Source organism: Lepidochelys kempii, chromosome 5 (assembly GCF_965140285.1).
Source record: "Lepidochelys kempii isolate rLepKem1 chromosome 5, rLepKem1.hap1, whole genome shotgun sequence".
NCBI classification, from domain to species: domain Eukaryota; kingdom Metazoa; phylum Chordata; order Testudines; family Cheloniidae; genus Lepidochelys; species Lepidochelys kempii.
Genome location: NC_136384.1, coordinates 88649272 through 88676159, shown reverse-complemented (window position 1 = coordinate 88676159; position 26888 = coordinate 88649272). Strand labels below are relative to the sequence as shown.

The 26888-nt window shown below is 41.2% G+C and overlaps 1 protein-coding gene across 1 annotated transcript; it reads right to left on the bottom strand.

Moving 5' to 3' along the window:
* Window positions 1–1891: 1891 nt before the first annotated feature.
* Window positions 1892–3592, bottom strand: LOC140912085 (protein FAM240B). Its single transcript, XM_073346236.1, has 2 exons — window positions 3453–3592; window positions 1892–1970 (listed from the first exon to the last, which is right to left on the bottom strand). The coding sequence occupies exons 1-2, from the start codon at window positions 3590–3592 to the stop codon at window positions 1892–1894; spliced, it is 219 nt and encodes a 72-aa protein (XP_073202337.1).
* Window positions 3593–26888: the final 23296 nt, after the last annotated feature.

Here is a 26888-nt window from a genome sequence, read left to right as displayed (position 1 = left end):
CGGGGGGGCTCTGCATTTTAATTTAATTTTAAATGAAGCTTCTTAAACATGTTAAAAACCTTATTTACTTTACATACAACAATAGTTCAGTTATATATTATAGACTTATAGAAGGAGACCTTCTAAAAACGTTAAAATGTATTACTGGCACGTGAAACCTTAAATTAGAGTGAATAAATGAAGACTTCTAAAAGGTTGCCGACCTCTGCTCTAAGCCGATGGGAGAGAGCTCTCCCATCAGCTTAATTTCTCCAGCCCCATGAGTGGTGGTAGCCATGTTGCTGGGAGATGCTCCTCCACTGACATAGCACTGTCCACACTGGCACTTAAATCGGCATAAATTATGTTGCTCAGGGAAGTGGCTAATTCACACTCCTGAATGACATAATTTATGTCGACTTAAGCTGTAGTGCAGCCATAACCTTTGGCCCTTGGGTTTTTGATTTCTGCTACACCAATGTAAAATCTAGTGCAACCCTGAGAGCAGAATTTGGTCTTGGCTTTAGGAGGTGCTGAGCACAGGCAAGTCAGGAGAAAATTGAGCTGCACAGCCTGGGATTTTCAAAGGAGCTAACTCCTACTAAAACTTAATGGGAGCTGTGTGCCTAACTCCCTTGAGGCTTGTCTACATGGGGACATTTACAGGTATAATTATATGGTTATAGTTATAGTGTTATAACTCCCTATGTAGATGTGAAATAAGAGTGCCTTTTCAGTTTAGCTTATGTCATTTTGAAAGCAGTGTAAGAAAACCATATTGAAGAAATGGAGCATAGCATATTTTAGGCAGTTTCAGCCCACAGGGAAATTCTTTTCAAAAGTTGCGATGACTTGATTTCTGAGCATGTGGTCCGAGGTAGTTTTTTATATTTGAACTGCTTTTTTCAGGCTCCAGATCAGCCTGTCATTTCCATGTGGACAACTCCTATTGGATGCCATATTTGTTTTTTGCCCTCAGGTCACTCCAAAGTTGCATATTTGAAATGTGATGTACAAAGGAAAATATAACATTTTAAATGTGCTTTATGATAACAATTTACCTAAGCTATTTACAAACCAGAATCTCGCTTTTACTGATTTCTCCTCTGCGCCCCCCTCCCCCTTGGCAATACAAATTTTGTCTACCCTGGAACAATATGGAGACTGGAGAAGTAGTCAAATGATGTCATCGCAAGAGACTGACAGCTGAGCAATTGAGGCAAAGGGATTTTTTGTGTGTTTTGTAAGAACCCATTTTGCCATGCATTACTCCTGTGGCAGTCACTCTAAAAAAGAAGCAACTGGATAGCATTATTCCACTGAAACATTTCCATTTTAGTAAAGGCTATTGCACATTTGTGGTAGGGGTTAGACGGATACACTTTGAAACAATCTGTCTTATAAGGAGGAGGAATTGGACCTGCTCCCAAAGTGTATTAGTAATAAATGAATATATTTTAAGTGTATTTGTTCTCTGTGTATATTTGTGGTTTCATAGTAGTCAAAAACCCAAAAATGTATTAAACAATTTCAAAGGAAAACCATGACATTAAATTGCTGTATAATATCAGTATGTATAGAAACCTAAGGCGTATTTAGTAAAATATACAGGAGACTATTTCAATGAGCATTTAGTTAAAATGATACTAAATTCCTTTTCCAGGCAGTTGTCTGCATCAGGGAACCACAATTTAGGATCCATACACATTTATTCTCTCCTCACTGAATGAGGGGTTCACATAGAGAATAGGTCTCATCAGCAGTAGTCAAGGTTTCACATATGAACTCCCTACATGATGATGGTGCTGTAAAATAAATCTCATCAAAGCTTGTAAATAAAAATAAATTGGGTACACTACGGTTTTCTTCTGCAAAACATTTTTCCTTCTTTTCCCAAATGTGTAAGAAGCCTTCAACTAGCCGGCTCTTCATTTTGAGTCTTCATCATCTGTATCCTTTTTTCCAGCCTCTCCTTCCATTCAGTTCTGAGTCTAAGACAGGAAACATAAACACTGGTATCACCAAAAAGACTCCAGTCTTGCATATCTCTGGGCTTTGAGAGATACCACCAAACTCATCTTTCTAACATTTTCCACCACTGCTACCATTGGTGCTGCTCCACCAGCAGTAGGGAGATCTACCAAACCCTGCTCGTCTGGAGTGTCTTCGAGCATAATGCCCCTGGGATGACATGAGGAAACCTAACCTGAGCTTTGGGGCTCAGTCATCTCTAGTTTTCATCTCTCCTGGCTTGACAAAGCTACTTTGTGAGGTCATCCCTTAATTCTCAAGATTGGCTGCTGCCACCTCCTGGACAACCTCTTACAGTACTTTCTTGGTTTCCTCTGGCACTACTAGATTGAAAGCAAAGGAGAGACTGTGTACAGTTAAATCTACAAGATTCTTGCCAGGAGCAAGACTTCTTACTTGTTGACCAGATAGGTTAGGCGAGAGGTGGGAGTTCATTTCTAGTGCAGTAATACCTAGAGGCCCCAAAAAGGATCAAGGCACTGTACTAGGCACTGCACAGATTCATAGTAAGAGTTCCTGGCCCAAAGAGCGAATAGACAAGACAGACAAAAGATGGGAGAAATTTTACAGGTGGGGAGCCGAGGATGGAGAAATTAAGGGACTTGCCTGAGGTTACAGTGTAAATCTAAGGCAGACCCAGGAACTGAACTAGCTCAGCTCTCACACGTCCTAAGCCAGGGCACTAACTGCAACACCATCCATCCTTCCTTCCTCTTCTGTTGGATTTTAAACTTTTTTCAAAAAAAGAAAAGGAAAAGGGTGGGTGAATTTTGAACGCTTCCTTTATTTGGGACCAGCTTGTGTGAAAAGGTGTATCTTCACTAGGGGAAAAAAAAGAAAAGGCATGTTCTTACTTCGGGGTAACCAACACAAGGTAAGATCCTCTGAAGACAAGGCAGTTTATAGTTTTCACAGGTTAGCAGGCTGAGGTAAAGACTAGAGGGGAGCTTAGGGTGTGCGTTGGCCTGCTGACACATGTTGAAACTACAGCTGCCTTGTTTTAATTAGGGATTGACCGTGTGTTAGTTACATTAGCTACTCTGAGTTAAGAACACACATTTTTTCCTAGCGAACACAAGGCTAGAAAGGCTAAATGATCTAAGGCCAGATTCTCTACTGTGGTTGAGCTGAGGCTCCACACAGCACCAGACTGTGAGGGAGAAAGGTAGCATTAGTGGCTTGAGCAGGGCGCAAGAATAAACTACCCTCTCTCGTCTTTATGAGATGGCCATTGAGGTCATGGTTGAGGCACACAGCGGGAGGGGCAGCGCATGAAGCTTTGTTGTTGTGTATTATACAGAGAACCCATATTTTCTGGGTTGTCCTTCTGGCATCTATGGCATGCACTAAATGTATTTATTTATTATTTTTTTAAAGGATTACAATACCAACCCACAGAAGCAAGCACCCCTTCCCCCCCCCACCCCGCCACCGCAACGTACTTTGGCAGAGCACTTCTCTGTTGACGTTCTTTTTCAATTTGCAGATGCTTAGTTTGTTTTTCAATTGTCTTTTCCCAGAAATCTGTTAGTTCCTCAGTTTCACATCCAAACACTTCAAAGCGCACATATTGACTATTCATTTTCTGTAAAGGAGAAAACCCAAATGACCAGTTACCAGTCCTCTTCTATTTTGCTGTCTGGAATATGGTGCTACTGCAGCATGCTTTAGATCTTTACATTGAATTCACATGCAGTCTTTTTACCATGGAAGCAAAAGAAGAACTTAATGGGAATGAATCATGCTTCTGCTCTGTCATTCAGAAAGCTGGCACTTGAGGTATATGCTGTACTACAGTAATTATGATTCCTAATTGTTCATCTTAAAGTGCCTTTGGTAAAATATCTTTCACCTCCATATAATTGTGGTTGTGACCTTTTAGCACACAATTCGGGATAAAGTTACTGCACTCACTTTAGCATAATGATGAAAACTTTTTGTGTGTGCAGTGCTCATAAGTTAAAGAGATAAATGTAAAAGTAACTGACATTTGTAAGATTTTTCCAAGGTTTCTCTGAAAGTAAATTGCCAACAGGCTAATTACCAGTTCATGTTAACACCTGCATTAATGAGTAAACCCATTTCTGGCAAGTATGTTCTCATAGTATCTACGCTTCCACAAGATGTAGGCAAGCACATCTCTATTTGACTATTTAATTATTTATACAAAGATAATAGAAACGTCCCCCAAAGTTCCACAGGCCAAAGACTTTACAGTGAAATTAATAGCACTCTTAATAGCTTAGTCTTTCCTTTCACTTTATTTCCACTGATTGTAGTTGATATTGATACATTTTGTAGTGTTGTAACAAAGGGTATTAATGACTTGCACATTTGGGTTTAACAGGGTGAAACTCTCCAGAGGAAGAGTTAAGGGTGTCAGGCAGTAACCATACTCAATCGTTAAGGGTATTGTGTGGGTTAAAGCACTTTCAGTGTAGTTATTATTCCTTCCAGAGCTTCCTTTTATATTGCAAAGCAAGTGCACAAAAGGAGGGTTAAGGGTTCACCTTTCTGGCCAGGGATGTTCTTGGTAAGAGTTTTGGGCTAGGGGTGTTTCTGTTCTTGAGGGCTAAGTGTTAACCTTGAGTTTTGCACTGAGATTGGAGGGAGGTAGCCGCTTCTGGGGCTGGAGCAGAGCCTCAGTTAGGGTTTATGCAAAAGACAGTTGCCTTTGTGCAGTGTGTTGCCATCTTAGTTCAAGGAAACAGGATGGTGTGTACATTTTGTAAGGAAACAAATTCCCTAGAAAATACCTGACTCCACAATTTCTGCTACAAATGGGAAACCGACCTGTCGGAGTCAAAATCTGCTACTGCTTGGGAAAGGGGAACAATAACAACTGAGGTGAGTGAAAACGTTCCCCAGCCTGATGGAATGAATCGAGGTAGCCCTTCAGGGGGAGCCTCATGAAGTGTTCCTCGTTGTAGGCACTGATCCTGCAATTGTCTGTGTGAGGGCATACCTCTGTGCCTACCCAAAGTGCCATTAACATAAGTGGGGCTGTGCAGGCCCAGGCATGTGATTAAGTGCAATCATCAATGGGAGCACTGGGGTCTGAATCAACAAAATAGATATAACTTGGCAACACATCTGGGCCCTGAATATGGAAGGTATTGGATCATGTACCCATGCTTAAGGTTACATACAGAAATAAGTGCCTTCCTGGATAGGCCCCGTAGAATAGGACGATGCCATTTTTGCATAGTCTTTACTGTTTTGTTAACATAATTATCCTCTAAATCACAACATATATTAGGGGGTTACATGCTTTGTTGCTTCTGCTGGCCATGCTCCTGGCATCCGTTCATGATCCCAACGTGTTCCCTGTGTTCCATTTTCCTGTCCCCATCTATTTCAGGGACTTGCTGCAACTCCCCGCAATCACCTCCCTGCTAGGGTCTCTGTGTGCCCCCAAGTCTCTTTCCTCCCATACCAGAGTCCCCCATTCTTTTCCCTATTGCAGTGACTCTGTGCGCCTCCCTTCCCCATACCAAGGTCCCCCACCAGGGTTCCCCAGTTTCCTCCACTAATGGTTCTGTGTACCCCTGCACAGCAGGGTCCCCCATTCTCCACGCCATACCAGAGGCTCTGTTCCTCTCCATTCCCTTTTCCCCCCCCACCAGGTTCCTTCATTTTCACAGCATGTCAGGGATTCTGATCCCCTCCAATCCTCCTTATGCCCACACCAGGGTCCCCCATTCTCTAGTCTACACCATGTCAAGGGTGCTGTGTGTCTCTCCTCCTCCACTGCCCCCATCAAGGTCACACATTTTCCTCACCATACCTAGAGCTCTGTTTTCCTCTGTTGCTCTCTGCCCATTCCTGCTATGATCCTCCATTCTCTGCAATATGCCAGGGAAGCCCTGTGTTTCTTCTTCCCTTACCCCAGACTGCCTTTCTTTCTCCCAGATTGGAAGGAAGGGGTGGATGGCTGGTGCCGTCTTTCTTCCCACTTGGGACAGGCTGAGGAGGCAGGACATTAGGAAGGAAGATGGAATGAATGAAGCCTTCTCTCTCTTCTCCCTCTGGCTGCCCCTGCAAGCTAAGAAGCTACCTCATCGCTCCCCAGCAGGTCTACACTGAAAAGTTACATTGGTATAGCTATGTCTCTCGGGGTGTGAAAAATCCACACTCTGAGTGGCGTGCCTAAGCCAACTTAGCCCTCAATGTAGACAGTGCTAGGTTAATGGAAGAATTCTGTCGACCTAGCTACTGCCTCTCAGGGAGGTGGATTACCTACAGCAATGCGAAAGCCCCTCCTGTCACTGTATGGAGTGTCTACACAGAAGTGCTACAGTACAGTGGCAAAGCTGCAGCAGTGTTTTAAGTGTAGACATAACCTCAGTGTGTCAACATGTTAAACTCTCCTGAGATATGAACAGGGGAAATGTTATGCTGCAAGGGGTTAATGAGTGCCATCAAGAGATGACAGGAGCTCTACGTGTCCCCCTTTTCCCTCTTTTGGCATTCTGATTGCCCTCCAAATCAAGAGGGTTCTGGCCACTGATGTCTAGAATGTTCCCTGAAATTTTGGAATAGGTCAGATGTGGCATTCAAAAGTTATGGCACAACAGACAGATTCCATCAAGTTGAGTGCAGGGCCTCGCAAGCTTGGCTAACTATTACAAGTGGTACATTCCTGTGCTTATAGAGACTAGGAGGGTTCTTTTAGTGGTATTCCTGCAGCATTGTGGGGTTGGCATTGGCTCTGCTAGTAGGATAAGTCTGTACAGCAGCTGGGAGGGTAGGCAGATATGTATTAGCTCTGCTTGAGCTAATGTACTAAAAACAGCAGTATGGGTGTGGCCGTGGTGGCATATGCAGCAGCATGGGTTACCTGCATGAGCACAAACCCACCTGACCTCCTGAATACTATTGCTGTGGCCACGTTGCTATTTTTCTCATGCTTTTCTTTTGCTCAGGCATGTTATGGGGGGGTACCAATACAAAGCACCAGTTTGCCAATATAGTTTGCATCCATGCTAGGAGCATTTTGCTGCCTAGTATAGTATACTGGTATTCCTATACCAGTAAAGCACTCCTAATGTAGACATAGCGTGAGACCAGGTCTACATTACAAAGTTTTGCCAGTATAGCTATATTGGTCAGGAGTGTGGAAAAATCTGCACCCCTGACGGACATATCTATGCCATCAAAAAAAAACAACCAACCAACCAATTGTGTGAACACAATTATATTGGCAAAAGAGCACTTTTTCCATTATAGCTTATGTCATCTGGGAAGGTGGTTTCACTATACCGTCAAAAGATTGCCTTATGACGGTATATAAGCTGCATCTCCCCTGGAGGCTCTGCTGGTATATCTGTCCCAGTACGGCCATGTCTACACTACCACATATGTTGGCAAAACGTAGTTGCTCAGGGTGTGAAAAACGCACATCCCTGAGCGACATATATTTTGCCGGCATAAGTGGTAGTACGCGTTGCACTATGTCGGTGGGAGAGCTTCTCCCACCTACATAGCTACCACCACTCGTTGTGGGTGGTTTTATTATGTTGACGGGACAGCTCTCTCCTGTCAGCAAAGATCAGCTACACGTGTGATCTTACAGTGGCGCAGCTGCATCGTTACAGCTGTGCTGCTTTAAGCTCACTAGTGTAGACATGGCCAATAGCTGTATCAGCAAAACCTTTCTAGTATAGACATAGCCTGAGCCAAAGAGAGAACAAGAAACTCTACTGACCACCAATGATGGCATGGGGGAATGAGACAGCAGGTTATTCATTCTGAAGTTGAGTTCTTGTTGAACTTGTACTAGAGACTGTAAAATGGCTACAATAGGCCACGGTATTGAAGGGATAGAGTTCTATTCGTTTTTCCATTAATCAGTACAGCATTTACCTTTATTTTTCTCAGAAATGGGGAAGGTTAAAGATTATACAGGATGCAAAATTGCAAAAGCCCATGAATTATTAAAAAAAATCAAAACAAAGCCATCTTAATTGAATATAGTTTGTCTCTTTTATTACATTTCTTTCTGATAGTCATCTTGTACCAAGGCAGTTTACATTCAACATCAGCTTGAGAAATAAATTTTGGGACAAATTTTATAAAATAATAATCTCTCTCTCTCAATGGGACTATTAACGGGTTAATAGCAATGCTTCTGCGCCCCATGTTACAGCTAGAAAATGTCATTATTTCAAAAAATATTCCTTTGTAGTCTTCATTAAGCATGGAACGGGTTTTAGATTATACTTATACATCCTACTTTCCAAATGATGTGGTTTTGCATGAAAATGTCATTACAACCATCTTCCACAACATTTAATTTTTAACAAGTATGTAGGGTTTTTATGCCTTGTCTGAATTTGTAGCAATTATTTATAATTTATTTTAATCAGAGCTGCAGAGAGCTAGTAAAATAGTCCTTATAGGCTTGGTTGGAAAAGCTTGAAGAAATTGCTGCCATTCACCTGCCAGGCATGGTATGAAAAGCAAAGCTGGGAGCTTGTAATGTTTATATAATTCTATTTAGAGATTCAGTTGTTTATGAGAAAATGTGACACATATTACAAAGAGACTAGGAGCTCAGAACAAAAACAGCCTCTTTGAAGGGATTGTTTTCTTTACTTTTTGAGATTTTGCTGTGACTTTGGGTTCTTCTTGGGTTTCTGAGTTTGAAAACCCCCTTATTTGCCAACCCATTTCCCCTGAATTATTGGGGCTCTTCATTTTGAGTCTGATTTTCAGAAAGATTTCACTATGGTAGTCACTTTTCTGAAGGTGACATGTTGAACAAGTAAATCTGATAGGTATATGTGTGCTGGCATTTGTATTTGGGATTAATTGCAGGTACAATTGTATGCTGCAAGAAAATTATGGGTTCCATTATTTCTTGATTAAAAGTTATGGCCAAAAACATTTTGGTTGCTTTTGAAAATCTCCTTATATCTTTTTTTGTTTCATGTGTCAATGAAAAAAATTACTTCTTTCTAGTTTTCTCTAAGCACAGCAGAACATTACAAATGTAGGAATATATCACAGCATTTACCAATTTGAATCAGACTAATCGTCCTTCTAGTCCAGTATTCTGTTTCTGAGAATGACCAGTATCAGGTTCTTAAAAAAAGGGAAAAAGAAAAAGAGCCCGTAAGCAAGCAATTAGGAGTATTTTTCCATAGGGGACATTATTTCTTAACTTCCTCAGTCAGATGTGGGCTTATAGCCTGAAGCATAAGGGTTTATAGTTCTTCCTTATTCTTATAAATTCCTGATTAATATAGCCGTGAATGTTCTTACTGTCCATTCATTATTTGAATCCTGCTGAGCTATTGGTCTCAATTATACCTTGTGGCAATGGGTTCCAAAGGCTAAATGTGACTCATAGAAAAAAAGTATTTCCTTTTACCTGCTATAACTATCCTGCCTTTCAGTTTTATTGACTGTCTTCTTGCTCCTGATGTAAATGATGATTTTTGTTTGTTCCTAACCATTAAAAGAACTAAACTATATGTTGAAATAACACCTTGTAAGCTATCAAAAGAAGGGGTTCTGCGTTAGTCTTCACTGTTAAGTCACCTGATATTCTGTGCAGAAATACTGGGAAGAATTTTAGAATAGTCTGGAGTCTGAAGTGCTGTTAATGTGCTATATGAGACATTTGGATCATGACACTTTTCTGTGTGTATGAGTCATTTTGAGATGGGTTCACTTGCTCAGGTAAAATAAGAACTGGCCTATCCTGTCACTCATATCAAGCTTTTTATTGTATGTTCATATGTGGATTAATTTGCGGCTAGGCTTTCTCCCCCATTCTTGTAGCTGGACAAACCTAGAATCTGGCTCAGTGCTGCTTGGGCATTGCAGCTCTGCAGCCCCACCTATGCAGGACACAGTCTGGCCCTATAAAAGGGTTATTCGCCGCCCTTCTTAACACCAGAGCTTTGAAAATTTAGCACATGAATATTCAGTAGTTTTTGAAAACTGAATCTTCCTACCTGTTTCAAATTCCAGTGCTTTTACTGTTTGCCTCAATTAACACACATGCTTACAGGATTCCTGCCCCAAACCTTCCAGAATGATTGACCTCTTTTTCTTCTTGGTCCTTCACATGCTCATGTATCTGAATTCAGCTGCACAATACCTTGGCTATGCCACCTGCTAATCTCTGGCCTGTCCCAGAATGCTGCCCCTGTGCCAGGGGCTTCTGCAAGGATCTGCATCTACCTGAGAAGTCCTCTAAGGGTATGTCTACACAGCAAGGAAAAACTTGCAGCTGGTCCGTGCCAGCCGACTCTAGCTCACAGGGCTGATCTGCAGGGCTGTTTCATTGCTGTATAGTAGACTTCTGGGCTTGGGCTGAAGCCTGAGCTCTGGGGCCCTCCCCCTCTGCATGGTCCTAGAGCAGGGGTGGGCAAACTTTTTGGCCTGAGGGCCACATCCGGTTTCCAAAATTGTACGGAGGGCCGGTTAGGAGAGGCTGTGCCTCCCCAAACAACCAGGCGTGGCCCAGCCCCCACCTCCTATCCGACCCCCCCGCTTCTCTCCCCCAACAGCTCCCCTGGGACTTCTGCCCCATCCGGCCCCCCCTGGACTCCTACCCCATCCACCACCCCCTGCTCCTTGTCCCCTGACCACCCCCAAACCCCCACCCCTGACTGCCCCCTGCCGTCCCATCCAAAGCCCCCTCGACTGCCCCCGCAGGACCTCTGTCCCATCCAACCTCGCTGTTTCCTGCCCTCTGACTGCCCAGACCCCTAGCCACACCCCGACACCCTGCCCACCACCCCCAACTCCCCGGCCCTCTATCCAACCCCCCCCCCCCGCCCCCTTACTGTGGTGCCTGGAGCACCAGTGGCTGGCGGGGCTATAGCCGCACCGCCCAGAACACCAGGTCAGGCCACGGCTTTGCAACTGCGCTTCCTGGCCGTCCAGAGCGTTCTGGCGGCGGCGCGGCACGCTGAGGCTGCAGGGGAGGGGGGAACAGCAGGGAAGGGGCTGGGGACTAGCCTCCCGGGCCAGGAGCTCAGGGGCCAGGCAGGAGGGTCCTGCAGGCTGGATGTGGCCCGCAGGCCATAGTTTGCCCACTTCTGTCCTAGAGCTGGCCCCAGGCTGAGACTGGGTGTCTACACAGCAATGAAACAGCCCTGTAGCCCAAGCTACGCAAGCCTGAGTTGCCTAGCATGGGCCAGGCATGGGAGTCTAGTTGCTGTGTCAATTCTATTCACTCAGCAGGGGGACCTTAACCCTGCCCTCTTTTCCCTTTATGCCAGCAAAGACAAATTGGGCCCGTGTTCCATACAAAATCTATTTCCATTTTAAAAAATCTTGTTTAACACAGTAAACATAAAAAAGCTTCTCAGATAAAGGAGAGGGGAGAGTGAAAATAGGGGAGAAGAACCGGGGAGAAGTGAGATGCTGACTTTGATCAGGGGAGAAGTGAGATGCTGACTTTGAAGTGGACACTGAACACAGCTTGAACTCAGGAACTCTGCATGTGATGAAACATGTACAGTAACACAGTAATGTTTTGTTAAAGTATGTAAAGAGCTCGAAGTAGCCCCCTTGTAAATCTCAGGAGTTAGGACTGACCTGAGTTGGCCTGCCATAACTGCAATAGTTCTGACTGAAAGAGATTTAATTTTAAGCCTCTGGTGACAATCCTTCCAAAGGACAATGAGAAACTCACTCACAGGCAATCATTTTTGACATAGCCCTGGCTGAAAACAAGCTGAACCAAAACTGATTGCTCCCAAATGAAAGAAATAGCTGGAATGACTTTCGAAGGGGTTTTTCCTACACAAGGTTAATATGATTGCTTATTTTTAGATTTAATCATATTAGAGTTCATTGATTATTTTTAGATTTAATTTGCAAAGGTATACCTCCCAGGGTAGGAAAACTATGTTACTGACCGTGCTATTTGGAAACACTAGTAATGTTATTGGGACTAACAAGTGGAATACAAGAGGAGTTAAATAGTGACACCTTGACTTTTCTGTAAGTGGAAGATCAATAGCTAGAGGCTGGAACTCACTGATTCTATGAAACACAGTTACCATTAGCAGAAAAATACCTTTCCATATAAGGAATTGGAACTCAAGTTCCTTTATTAGAAAAGAGTAGATACAAAGGGGCTTCGCTAGCACAGATGGAAAGTTGATATCCAGGGATACAACTCAACATTTTACAAGATTTTTAAATCCGTCATGTTTTAGTATAAGTATACTCACCTGCAGGGGTCACAAAGACATTTTTCCTCCATGTATAAATCACAGTACAGTTGTCTAGGGCAGTGGTTCTCAAACTTTATTTTCTATGGACCACTTGAAAATTGCTGAGGGTCTTGGTGGACCGCTTAATGATCTTTCCAAATGTTGTTTGTACCGTTGGCTAACTATTGTAAAGTGCTTTGGATAAAAGTGCTATACAAAGAAACCTTAATAATAATTAACTTTTTTGTTCTACAAATGAAAGCACACAACTCATATTTTAATATTGGTAGTCTTACCTTTCTAATGAGATAGATGTGCCCTCTCTCCCCTGCCATGGCAGCTCCCGAGTTGGGGCTGGGAAGAAGGGGGTTTCCTGTGCTGTGGCAGCCACAAAGTTGGGCTGGGAAGGAGCGGGGTCTCTCCGCAACAGCCTTGGAGCTGGGGAAAGTCACCTTTTTCTCTGGCCACCACAGTCCTACACGTCCCAAATTCCCTCCCACCCCCTCTTCGAATTCCCCTACCACCTACCCTCTATTCCCCCCAAGGCCACCACCTCACCTTACATGTGCATCTTCTCCAGGGTCCAGGCACCTAATTAGTGGAGCCATGCCTGTGTGGCTCTACTAATTAGGTGGGTGATCCTTCATTCTCTTGTGTGCGGCCACCCAGGCATGCACCTTAGGGGGAACTATCCGCGGACCACCTGAATGGAGCTTGCAGACCACTGTTGGTCCACGGACCACGGTTTGAGAACCTCTGGTCTAGAGCAATTGATGGGTCATTGCCTTCCTCTGAGGCATCAGGTATTAAGCACTACTGGGGACAAGAGTGGTCCAGATTCTGCTTTCCCTTATACCAGCATAAACCCCAAGTTGTTTTCTGCCAGAATTGGGAAATGACTAAACCCAAGCAAGACTTCATTTATGTATGTTGCATAGATGGTATTACAAATCCGGTGCTGCTAAGGCCACTGGACCCTGCAATACCTCATGCTCTTCTTGCTAACTTCAGGTGAATGTCTTCTCTGTAGCAAGGCCTCAACTTCCTGAGTGTTGTTACAGGGAAAAGGCCTATTATTTTTCTTTCGTTATTATTTGTGTGACCATATAAAACATAGGAGACCTAGTCACGGACTGTGCTAGGTGCTCTATGAGCACAGAACAAAAAGATGTTAGCTGCCCTCAATCTAAGCATAACACATGAGACAATAGACGGAGACAGACAGACAGAAGGGGAGTACAAGGCAACAATGAGACCCTATTGGTGAGCGTGTTAGGCTGTGGTCTTTGCACACCAGCAGCCTAGCCGTTGTCAATTTTTTTGGCAGGTGTTCTGGCAAAAGAGAGTTTAAGGAGGGACTGGAAAGGCCAAGAGACTGGGCATGATGGAGGGGGCTGATGGCAATGTTGAAGGAGATGGTCGGAGAGGGAGAACTCTGCAACAAAGAGATCAGAGACAATTTAAATAATATAATGATATAAATAATAGAAGAAAAATAAAAAACAATGGTTGTGATAAGGTCTCTGAGAGTTCATGTCTCAGAAACTGAGAGAATGCTATACAAAGAAAGAGATCCTGTTGGAATGTATTGTAATGATATATTTAAGTGTTTTGGTTCCTTGCAGACCAGTATAGAGTGTACTAAAAGTATTTACAGTCATCACCAGTACTGCACACTATTTGTATCTGCTGTTTTCTCATTGCTGTAACAAATCTTTCTATATTGGTCATATCCAGATCGCTACTGCCAGTTCATTCTACCTGGGTTTCTAGGTATTATTCATCTCCTGCTATAAAATTCCAATTGTGTATTCATATTCCCTTACATGTAGTTTGCTTAGCAAGTGCACTTCATAATATAGATATGCTGGATAAATACAGAAATTGCACAGCAGAGAGGTCTGTGTAATATATATATAATGTCATTGTTGACATTTGACTAAAATACTAGGAACTCTGTTTAGAGGTTAGACAATAAGACTGGTAATTAGGATGTGTGTGTCCCCCTCCGTTTTTATTATTGGCTCTGCCACTGACTTCCTCATTTGGAAAATAGGGGTGGCAATTCTTATCTCAGATACATGTTTGAGGATTCATTTTAGATCCCATCGATATGCAAAGAATTATTGTATTACGAGATCTGAAATACCAGTTTCCATTACGGTTTTAAATCTCCGTTTGGTTTTCAGATCATGGACAAAAATCTGTATGTGGGAAGAAAAGTAGTTGTAAGGATAAAGCAGAAAATGTTCCCTATTTTGGGGGAGGGGGAGGGCGGGGGACGGGAAGTTGTACAGTAAATATTTCCAGACATTGTCCTATTAAAATTTGTGTTGGAAAAGCTGCAACAATTTTGCGGGTTTAAGGAAATGTACCAATGTTTGCCGACATATCAAGAATTCTATCTGTAAATTCTGGGGTGCATAGTAATTGGAGCTAGTTGAAAATTTTCCATGGGAATATTTTTATGTTGCAAAATGATGATTTGTTGAAACAGAGTAATTTCAGGGGAATGTGTTGATTTTTTGACAACATTTTCCCTTTTAAAAAATGTTTTAAAACAAAACACTTCAAAGAGGTCAAAATATGCTCTTTCAATGTATTCAGAACAGAACATGTTGATTTTTTATTTTGAAATGACTTCTCGTTTTAAAATGTATTATTTTTTTATATATTTTAATAATAATAATAATAATAATTAATAAACAGATCACAATTGAAACAAAACATTTCAAATTTTTCAATATTCAGTGAATTGAGTCCAAACACATTTTTTTGGAATATTTCGGCTCACAAACAATTATGACTTTTTGTCCTGAATTGGGATGAAACAAAATCTTGAAATCTCAAATTTATTTGTGGCATGAAAAATCCATTTTCCAGCCAGCTCTATCAGTCATTACATTGTGGGGCCAAAATATAGGAACATAGAGAGTTGGTCTGATTTTTGGGAGGCTTCATGAGAAAGGAAGGAGTGGCTAGTTATGGAGTTTTGGCTAGCTGCATGCTGGGGAGCTGCAGAGTATGGTCAGGATTTGTCCACCATCAGTCGTGTGGCTAGAAGCTATGAGGAATATATTTTCCAAACAGGATGACTTTCAATGAAATAAAATACACCACCTTTAGAATCACTGGTACCTGGACTCTCATCATTACAGGGCAATTGCATTGCACAGCCTATCCCCCAATGTTATTCAGAAAATCAATAATATTGGGGTCTTCCTGAAACCACAATACTAGAACTTATTTTGGGGATTTAATGGGACGTCGGCTTAGAAACCCAAATGTGTATCTATATTGCAGTGTATCTCTGTAGTTAAAGAGAAGGTGGTTTTTATGTATGTATTTTGGATAAGCACAATTTTTCATTTAGACCCAAGAATCATCGAGTACTTAGATAAGAGTAGCATGGTTCAGTGTAGCACTGTCTACAGACATCAGTGAAAGAATAGAACTCTGGATTGTTTTATTCCCTTGCACACATCTATTCTCCCTTCTACACTTGACAGAATTCGAGGTATGCAGTGTTGTAGCCATGTTGGTCCCAGAATATTAGACAGACAGGGTGACTTGAGCGAGGTAATATTTGAAGTATATGTTCTCTTTCCTATCTGTGGCCAGTGTAAATCCCAAGGGAGTCAAGGAGAGTTTTCTGTGCACAAGAACTTCAGGATCGGAACCATGTTTGAGTATGACTCTGACTCATTTTAATGGGAGCTACCTGCATACATCAAGAGAATAGACACTGAAACATTCATGTTAGAAGGAAACATTTGCATACCAGTATCACACAACACTCTAAAGTTTGCCAGTCCTTCCTGTTAACAGCACCACTTTTAGACTTTTGTTTTCTGCGAAATATTGATCACTCTGTCCCATTTGCCAGAATCGGAACATGCTGATTCTTGTTAGACTGCCCTAAAACACAGCACAGACTAGTTTTCCTGAGACATTTTCTTACATAATAGCACTGTGTGAAATAAATCTGGAATAATGCAAGGCTACTGGCAGCTGACTCGTGTACTATGATATCTGTAATGCTGCTATTATGGTTAATCTCTGGAGAGTGGAGACTACTCCGTCTAAGACAGCAGCATCAAGGCTTTTATAATGTCATGTACTGAAGGGTTTTTTCAGTTATCCTTGTCCTCAGTTGGCCTCATTTTCTCTGTCCTCCCCTACCAAAGGTCAAAAACATTTAGGGCCTGCATGTGGGACCCTTACACTGAGATGAGTACTTTCGGGTGTAGACCCGTTGACTTCAATAAGACTACTTATGTGCATGAGCACTTACACAAGAGTAGCACATCAGAGCATGTTTGAATGACTACCCTTTTCTGAGCTATTCATCACTCTGTCCATCTATTATTGACTTTCTTTTAATGGTCCACATTTAAAGCAGTTGTAGTTTGTTTTCTTGATCAAGTATTGTCTGTAGTACATGAGTTTTTCCCCACCCGTCCCATTTGAAACCTGATCCTGTGAATTGCTAAATTCAAGGCTCTTGGTAAATAGCATAAATTATTGTCTATGAAAACTTATGTTAAGATCCTAAATGATGATTGTTGAGTGGGAGAGCTTGATGCTGTGGGATGAAGGAAGACAACAGATCCTGTCTGCAGCTCATGTTCTTCATCAGATGAGAGAATTTTGACACAGCATACCAGACAGGAGAGAGGTCCACTCTCAGGTTTGGGTGTCTATTTTTTTAAAAAAAATCTTCCATCTAATGGATAATGATTGAAAGTCTTTGCAGAAGGAGTGTGTGTAACCCCAGCTGCCATTTGGCACACCAATCTATAATATACAGAGACGCCCATTGGTGTTTTGTCCAGTGCTGTGCCAAGGGACTTCATCCTAAAATATATTTTCTGTGTCAATACTTCTAATCTTTTCCAGAATGCTGTTAAACTGGGCACCATTCCCTGGCTTGCCTCACACCTTGACCTTTATCTGAATATACTTCATATAAGAATTAAAGTTAGAGAAGGTACTCACCTCTTGCGACATTAAGATGATGAAATGTATTATGAAAAACAAATCTTTACTTACCTCGGAGATGGATTCTTCCTGCAATAAATCCTCTGTCTGACACAAACCAGTGATGAATATTGCAACTGCAGCCCTGGCTTCTACAGTGCGACAGGGCAGCAATGAAATCCATCCCTCAGTACTTTTTATTTGAAGTGGGGGTAACATAAATCCTTCATCGTATCAAGGCTATTTTGAACAGAACTAGTAGAGAGATAAGATCAGCCTCATTTAATGAACTTTGCAGCCCCCTGCCTGAGATGACCATGAAACACAGGCCCCTTGAGAGCATGCCTCCCTCCCACTCTGGCAGATACCACAGAGAGCATGACTTGGCAAGAACTAGGAATTATTCTTTAAAATACACCCTGATATTATCCATTCTAATATTCGTCCTGTGAAGCTTGAAAAATTCCATATGACCATCTTGGCTGTAATGGTGTCTGGGATGGTGCGACAAATCACACTTGGTTTTGCATTAGAGGGTGACTTGTAGAAGTATGCTGTTCTTCTGAGCTGCTGATCTAAGAATGTGTGCTTGATTATGACATATCACACAGTCTGTTCTCTCAAGACAATAGTCACAGGAGTCTGTTCCGTTAATGTTAGCTGCCAAAAGGTGTTATTCTGGCACTAGTTTAATCATTTGGAGTGGTTATAACTCTATTATAGATGATCACTTGAATTCTTATATTTCATTTTCAGAGAAAAGATTTCATACATTTGTTTAATGACAGATGTAGACCCCAATCTCAGTTTTCATTGTATCCATCTATGTTGCTAATATACCATATGTGACACTTAGCTTAAGTGGTATTTATAACGTCACTGATTACTTTAACCTTCCTTTGCTGTCATATTTCAAACTCCAAGCAGCTAAAGGCACAGGCAGTATTTTTAGGTCTGTGCTTTTGTAGTTCAGAGTTTAAAAGGCTTTTACTGTAGCTAGCCTTGTAGCCAAACTCCATAAATATAAAAAAGTTGATCAAAACCCTAATTGCTGTAACCTTTTTTTATAGAGCACCATTTCAATTTATTCCTAATAGATTGATCTGTTAAATATTTAAAGCAGTTTTTAATGTACGGTTTTTTTCCCTCTAGAGTACAGGCCCTTTAAAAATAAAACTCATATTGATCTAGAGATCTAGTCTCTGTATGTGTGTGTACACGTGTGTGTATAGTAACTCCCATGAAAATGACCTATAAACAGCAAAGTTACTATAAGCTGTAAGTTCATGATCCTGCAGACATGCATGTACTTAAAGTTAAGCATATGTTCAAGTGTTTGCGGGATCGGGCCTAACTCAGCAAAGACTGATCTGGCAATACTATTTCTTTTTAGAAAATAGTCAGTAACGTCTTTGGAAATCACAAGCAAATATTACACACACATACTCTACCTCTGTGTGTGTGTATTATAATATTATAACCAGATGCAAGATTACTTTGACTGCTTTTTTCTGTTATTGTCCTTAATTACATCTACACAAAAAAACAGCCAGTTGGTTCACCTGAATCCGTTTTAAAATTGCTTGAGTGCCAGTGTACACAAGGCACTGCTGGCAGTATCTAAAATGGGTTGGAATGTTTTTTAACTTGTCTGAGGTGTAGACGAAGCCTTACATGTGGTGAAAATTATTTTGGTTGTATCGGTCTTTGTTCGCTCCATTAGCAAATCTCCATGAAGCAGTACACCATAAACTGTTAGTACGTTGCTCCCCTTCTGTGGCTCAGAAATATACTGTAAACACCTGCTTAGTGCCATTAACATGGACCTCTGTAGAATCCACAAAATGTTTCCTGAGTACAAAGAACAAATCTCTGGAGAGGCTGAGGTTTTATTTATCTGTAGCTATCAAATTCTGCCTCTGTGTTCAGAGCACGTACTGCCACTTATGAGGGTTGTGGAATTTAAAGGCAAAATATTTAAGTCGTCTCCCATACTTATGTGAGCGGTCTCGCTGATCAGGACCTTAATTTCCAATCTGGCCGTCTTCTGCCATAAAGTTTTAGTGCATGTTTGTAAGAGATTTCAAGGATCCAACATAAAGGGAACCAACAAAAAGAAACAGAGATTGTATGAAAGCTAGAGGAGCTTGTCATCAGAGCAAGCTTCTCATATTCTTTTTTCTAAATGCTGAATCAAGTAGAAAAATACCTGAAGGTGTTTCTGGATGTGCAAGTTTTTAAAGACCATCGATTCTGCCACACTGGGGGACCTTCTTCTTCATTCACCTGTTTTTGGAATCTACATAATTTAAATTCTGCTCCCTTTTGGCCGATACTTTAATAGTCAGAAGGAAAGGTGGCCTGCTCATCAGTATCAGAGCAGCAGTGGCTCTGTGAGTTCTCCCCACACCTCTTGATCTCCAGAATGAAACTGTCAACCAGAGAGGTTCTGAGGGCCAGATTAGGTTAGGCACCTTTCAAGAAAGTGAGGTGCCTAACCTGCTTAGGCACTTTTGTAAATCCCACTAGGTGCCTAAATAGCGTTGCAAATTTGGCCTTGCAAGCTTTCAGGCTAAAGCACCTCTAAATGCTCATCTGAGAGAGGACCTACTCCACATTAGAACATCAGAGAAGGGACTCCCTGAAGATGTGGAGTGAAATCCCCCAAAGTCCTCCCTGAGAGGCCACTTACTACTTCTGTAGTCAGAAGGCTAGATTCTTCTCATGTACACCTGTGTAGCCACATTGACTTTAGCTGTGTTACACTGATTTACACCTCTATGATATGTACATGGACAAAACAAGCCAACTTTGAAGTTTCTAGCTTGTTGGAGATAGCACAAAATACCCAATCACATTATATTGGGAAAAGTGCTTTTTTAATGCTTGAAGAATTCAATGGCTTAACCCATTTCACTCAAAAAACATAATTTCACTCTTGGGTTGAGCATCAGCGCGGACAATTTTATCCTAATAGGAACTTTGTTTAAAAAAAAAAGAAAGTGACAAACAACTGAAAAATGAGAATGAAACGGGAATTCATCTTTAACTTCAGTGGGTGCCAGCACCTCCCACCAAAATACTTTATCATTTCATAAGATTTTTAATCTAGGCCCATTATAGATGGCACACAAATCACACCATCCAGCGCTAAACTATAGGCGCCATGTCACACCTTTTTTTTCCTTTAATACCTTTTATAGGGAAATCTCAAGGTCAGTAAGGCAGCAGATTGGAGAGTTGGCATGTTTCATTAGCTGACTGCAACTTCTTATTGACACCAGTTATATGACATATGAAACATTTATAGAGGTCACTTAGTGTTTATTGCAGTCATAATACTGCTTCTGTGACACAGACTGGTAAAATTACATATGGAAGGTCCATTCTGTTGTTTTGCTGGCACCTTGCAGCAACACTGTGGGTGTCTGCCTGAAGCTTTTCCATTATTAATTCCATTTCCAGGAGTTTATAACTTTCAGCTGTTTCAGTTGCAACTGGCTAAAATTTACCACACAGAGCTGGATTCAAAGACTCTGAAGAAGGTGTAATTTATGTGTCTTTCAGTTAGCCTGGCTCCTTGAACTAGGGGGGGGGGGGGGGGATTCCTTCATGAAGGGAGGGGGCAGGAGCAGTTGATATCTCCTGTCCTCAGGTAGAGGCAGTTTTACAGTCTGCGCCGGCAGATACTTGTCATCGGATGCTTCCAAAGGGATGCATGAAATCAGTTGTCTTTGTGTTGTCTTTTTCAGCTTCAACCTCTCTAGTGCCAGAGACTCAGCATGAAATTCACTAGGAATTTTGCTCTGGCTATTGATTTTTCATGGAAGGTGCTCAGATACTACGATGATGGGCAGCAGTATAAAACCTGAGGATAGTCAATGTTGTTAGAATGATTTTTCATCTTCATTTAATTTCTGACAAATGTTAAGTGCACAGATATCTGTGAAAGAGAGTGAATGTTGGTGTGTTGTTTTTCTTAAATGCAAACCAAGACTTCACTGGAGATTAGCTCATGAAGTCTTGGTTTGGGGGAAAATAGACATAAATCATCATTATGCTTTGTTTATGAATGGCAAAAATCTCGTCCATCCATAGTATTGGTTATGGATTCTTTGGGCCAGATTCTAAGGTGCGGTATTCAAGTGGGCATTGCTGCTTAAACTCTAATGGAACTTGCACTTGGGCCCAACATTAAAATCTGGCTAAACAACCATTTTGACCAGCCTCAGTAGGTTCACCCCAATTCAGTGGGGATCCTTCATCATAGAGGCTTGTACACACTCAGCGGCCAGTTGCTGGCTTAGCAGGGGAAGGGGACATGGATGGGACACCCTGAAAGTACATTGATTCATGGCTGCTGTTTTAGCCCTTGAGATCATTTGCAGTTGATATAAATCTGAGCAGCCTGAACTGCTCTAACTGGTGGACAGACCTCACACAAAATAGACTCAGGACCAGAAGAGCATAATGCCACCTTTGCGCTTCCGATACACTCCTTCTGACTTGCATTATATGAAGTTCAGCTGGACCCTAGGATCTGACCCACTGTGACTCTAAATCAAAATGGGCTAACTCAGGGGGCAGATAAACATGATTTTAAATCCTGCATGAATCTAGCAATAAAAAGAAATGTAGGATGTGAATGGTTTTCATCAGCATGTTGTCACCATAAACAATGAGATAGAAACTGACCATAAAGCCTTAGAAGCTATCATTAAAAAAGCCTTTGAATGGAACAGACTTCAGAATACAAAGATTGTTTTTGAGATTACAAAAGGTACCAGGCACATGTCAAGTAAAACGTTAGTTGAGGCAGATTAAAATCTCATATTTACCAGAAAACTGAGAGTCTCCTGTAACATTGTACAGAAACATAATGAATATACTCACTGAAAAAACCTACAGATCCCAGCTGATCAAACTGCAGGAACTGATACATGGATTGTTTTGAGGATGCAGAATTGCAGTCTGAAACAGGATACTTGAGGGATGGACGGAGGCAAGAGATAGATCTCATCCTGAGCTCATCTTTCCTTTTCCTGTGTGGGTGGAGCGGTTTCTGGGAGTTAGTGAGATAGGTAACATTTTCAAATGTGGGCGTTTTGACCTCAATGGGCGAGCAGTAGAACTGATCAAATATTTTCCAATGGAAGGTTTTTCTGTGGGAAAAAGTCATTTTGTTGACATCAAAACTTTCCACGGGAATGTGTCACTTTTGACAATTTTGTTTTCAAAAGAATGGAAGCAAAGTATTTCAGCAAGGTTAAAAGTGCTCAGTTTCAACCTTATTGGAATAGAATGTTTTGATCATTTTAAAATGATTTTTCATTGTGAAATTTATATTTTATTTTTTTTAAAAGTTAGCAATGAAAAGAAACATTTCAATTTCATTGAAATGGAACATTTTGACTTATCCCAAATTATTTTTTTTCCAAAATTGACTTTGACTTTTTTTAGTTTTTCTTCCGATTCAGAACATCGTCTTTGAACAATCAGGCCACTTATGTAAATTAATATGGATTTTAAAAGGCTTAAAAGTAGATTGAAAATTTTGACCATATTTTTTGAGAGAGAACCCCAATTATTTCAAACAAGGAAATGATAGGTTTCATTTGCCAAGGACATTTTTATTCCAAAGAGCCAGAGAAATCCTTTGATGGTCTGGTATGTACACCTATTGCTGATATGGTTTTGAAATATTTAATGTGTCAAATGTAGCCATCAAAAGAGCCATTGCGTCCTTATCAACTACCAGTAAAACCGTCACAAAATGCATCCCCTGACCTTCACTTGAAGGTAAAAACTCTTTGATGTGTATTTGACCTATATTCCAGCTACTTGGAGTTGAATCATCCACAAAATAACCTTAGTTATTAATCTTCTCAAATCTCTCTTCACAAGGAAGGGAATCCAAGATCAAGCAGTTTCTGATGATGATCTGGGAATGCTATTGTACAATTTGGGCAGTAGCTCTTTCCTCCTGAGTGTGCGCTTGGGTTGTGTTTCACAAAGTTCCATCTTGTCTCCCTCTCTTGTTCAGTGTGTATATGGGGTCGTTGGAAGGGCTAGTGAGGGGAAAATGGTCTGTGGTGTCTTCACTACACGGACATCGACACTCAGTTGTATCATATGATCTAGCTATTGCAGCTGAGCACTTGGCCTGCTGTATGGTAGAGATTGAGGCCTGGATTAGGGCAAACTTGTTGAGGCTCACAATCTAGATATGAGGGAAGCAATACTAGTTGATTGAGGGAATCAACCAGGAGATGTGGCAAGCTTTCTGTCAGGCCCCAACTAAAACCTCTCCAGTGCATCAAGGATCTACAACCTATCCTGTGTTGTACCAATAAAATAAAAACCAGCAGGATCTTATTAAAGGGAAAAAGGCAAAATACCACATTTATTGTGAATACAGAAAGAATCATAGTAAGCAGTTAGTTATAGCTATAACATTCCATTCAATCTCATATTTATTCACACATTCATTCATACACACACACACACAGGTTCTGCAAGGTTGTTATCATAGTTACCAGCCTTAGAGTTGCTCATGCCAAGCCACTGGCCAGGTGGCCTGGACATGAGGAGGGAGCAGGGCCTTGTCAGATGCTCATCTGATGCTCCTGGAAGTTGGTTTGCAGAATCAGACCCCCCAAAGTTCTCACTTTTTAGAGTCTATTTTTATAGGAATTTCTTCCTATGCCAGTCTATGGGAATTGCTTCATCATGCTGTTGCTGAATCAATCAGCAGATAGCACATTCCTGACGGCTCCAAGATGTTATCTTGTTCTTTGGTTCTCCCATTCTTGAGGCTGTTGGGTGGATTCCAGTCTGCCCACCGGGGGGGGGGTCCTCTGGTTATTTCCACTTGACCCCTTCTTCAGCCGATGGACACTGGATTCTTAGGCTGGCACCTCCCTGATCATTCAGTTATTATCCACACCAAGCATCCATCCACATACATCCTCTATCTCTATTTTAATCACAATGGTTAATACAACAAAAGGGTGGGGAGTCTCTGGGTGCTGTTTCTGTTGTTAGAGTATTGCTTTGAGTCTCTCTCTCTTGTGAATTGCTTTGAGAACAGACTCTGTCTTGGAATGTACTAACACAATTAGCAGCTTGCAAGTTTCACACATAGAGGGAGAGAAACAGCACCAAAAACCAAGAGACCTCTTAATTAGTAATACCCTGGAATTGAAACTCTGGGGAATCAAACTCATTTGTGATTTTAATACAGAACTTCTTTAATATGATCCAACATAATCCCCCTTTTGACACTAAGATTTATAATCGTCAGTGTCACTTTCTATGTAGCCTATTCAAGAGAAAGTACTGTGAGGCAATTTGAGTTTGTGATTCCAATTCATGCCACATACATGATCCTAGTGATGTATCTTTACTACAAGGTTCTGGGGAAACAGGCAAGGTGAGGCACACCCACTTTTGAGGAGTCCATTCGGTACAACCTCTAGTGTCCAATAGCTTCCCTCCCTCCCCAGCCCACTGGCTCAAGGTCCAGGGTAGCCAAAAGGATCCCATGTGTAATATGGGGAGTGGGTTAACCTTCAATACCTTTGCCTCCAGGGACTGTTGGTGTGCAATTTTGACAACAATTTCTCCCATTAACAAGTCTGGTTTACAATAGTGGAAACATATTGCATCCATTCATATTGATAGGTGTCAAACAATGATCTCTTTCTTTTTTAACAAATGCATCAAACCCTTAATATTTCCCAATATGACCCAGAACATTTTGTGTTCCAAAGTAGCTAGTGCAAGTATCTGCATTTCAGTGCATCCCATAGCTATGGCTGTGTAGTTTCCTATTTCTAATATATATATTTTTTTCTTATGGATAAGCCATGTGGTAGTATTAAGCCATTACTAAAGATTCCATTGGCCTTTTAGGTTACCCAGACCAATTTGGACCAAGTCTACATTGGCATGTACTTGTTTTTGTATCAGGCTGTCCTGTAGCTGGGACAGAAAGCTTAATTTATTTTTAAGTTCCTGCAGGTCTTCAGTATTTTTTTTTTTAAAACACACAACAGTGCTAGCAACAAGACAAAACAGAACACAGAACACAATTTCTATTGTGACAGTAGATTCATGGTATTGGGTTGCTTTTCAGCTGGCATCAGCTTTTCCTGATTTTCTGAAAGACAAAAAGAACATGTTTCTACCCCTTTTGGGGTGGCAGATTATTGCTTAAAATATTTCTTTTACAAATACCCTTGCTGATTGCAGGCAAAACAGAGAAATTGCCCCCATATTTTCCTGTTTTTGTTCTATAGGCAGGCCAGGTTTCAAAGGCTTTTATCTTTTAAGGGTTATGGGGAAATTCTCCCACTGTTTAGTCATTAAATCCCTGAGTTTTCCTTCTTATACAGCAGACCAAGTTTATAATGTTTTTCCTGCTGTGTTAAGCTTTAAGTTTTATTTACAGGTAATAACTGAGAAGCATCATTACCATACGACCTTAAAGGATTTTTCCAAAAATCATACACACTATACGTTGTTACAGGGATACTTATTATCATTACATTTATTAAAATTATCTTGTTATCCCATGCCTTTTATTTAGACAATTTGTTTGCTGACCAGGTATGTCCTTTATCTGCAGCTCCTTTGTGCTGCTAGTTCTTTCCTTCCTTTATCATTTAGACAGGTTTCAGAGGAACAGCCGTGTTAGTCTGTATTCGCAAAAAGAAAAGGAGTACTTGTGGCACCTTAGAGACTAACCAATTTATTTGAGCATGAGCTTTCGTGAGCTACAGCTCACTTCATCAGATGTTTACCGTGGAAACTGCAGCAGACTTTATATACACACAGAAATCATGAAACAATACCTCCTCCCACCCCACTGTCCAGCAGGACAGTGGGGTGGGAGGAGGTATTGTTTCATGATTTCTGTGTGTATATAAAGTCTGCTGCAGTTTCCACGGTAAACATCTGATGAAGTGAGCTGTAGCTCACGAAAGCTCATGCTCAAATAAATTGGTTAGTCTCTAAGGTGCCACAAGTACTCCTTTTCTTTTATCATTTAGGTAATTTGCATTTTCACAGAAACTTCCTGCTTTTGGATTTAAAGCCATCAGCAGCTCAGAGACTCTATCTTAAAAGGGACACAATCAACTTTCACCAGAGTTTTGATTACTTTTAACTTCTGCTTCCAAAACACACAGCAATCTGAAAAAGAAAACCCAACCTATTGTGGCTCCCTTTGGAGCCCTAATAGCATTTTAATTAAGTAGCATGGTATGTTTGCATTTCTTTTGCCCCTTCTACAATATACCCTGCACATGTTCTGGGGCAAATGCACATTTCTTCCATAGTTTAACTTCTATAACATTATCCAGATCCATTTTTACATAAGGTGTCACTATTTCTTTTTTTGCTTACAGAGTTTTCATGTACCTTTATCAAAGTGACAGTCTGATTACTCAGAGCCATTTTAAGACTCAGTGTTTCTAACATTGCTTCTTTTTGTTTTGTGCACCTCACCCCTGCTGTTGCTTCAGAGAGGCACTGTCTTTTTTTAATTTTTTTTTTTACTACAACTCTCATCTGCTATTTTGTTACAAAAACAAACAAACAAAAAACAAACAAACAAAAAGAATCCAAAAATTTTTTTTTTTATATTCTCCTGATTTTGACTGCCCTGCTGCAGCCACAACTTAAAAACATTTTAAATTTTGTAAAGCATTGAGT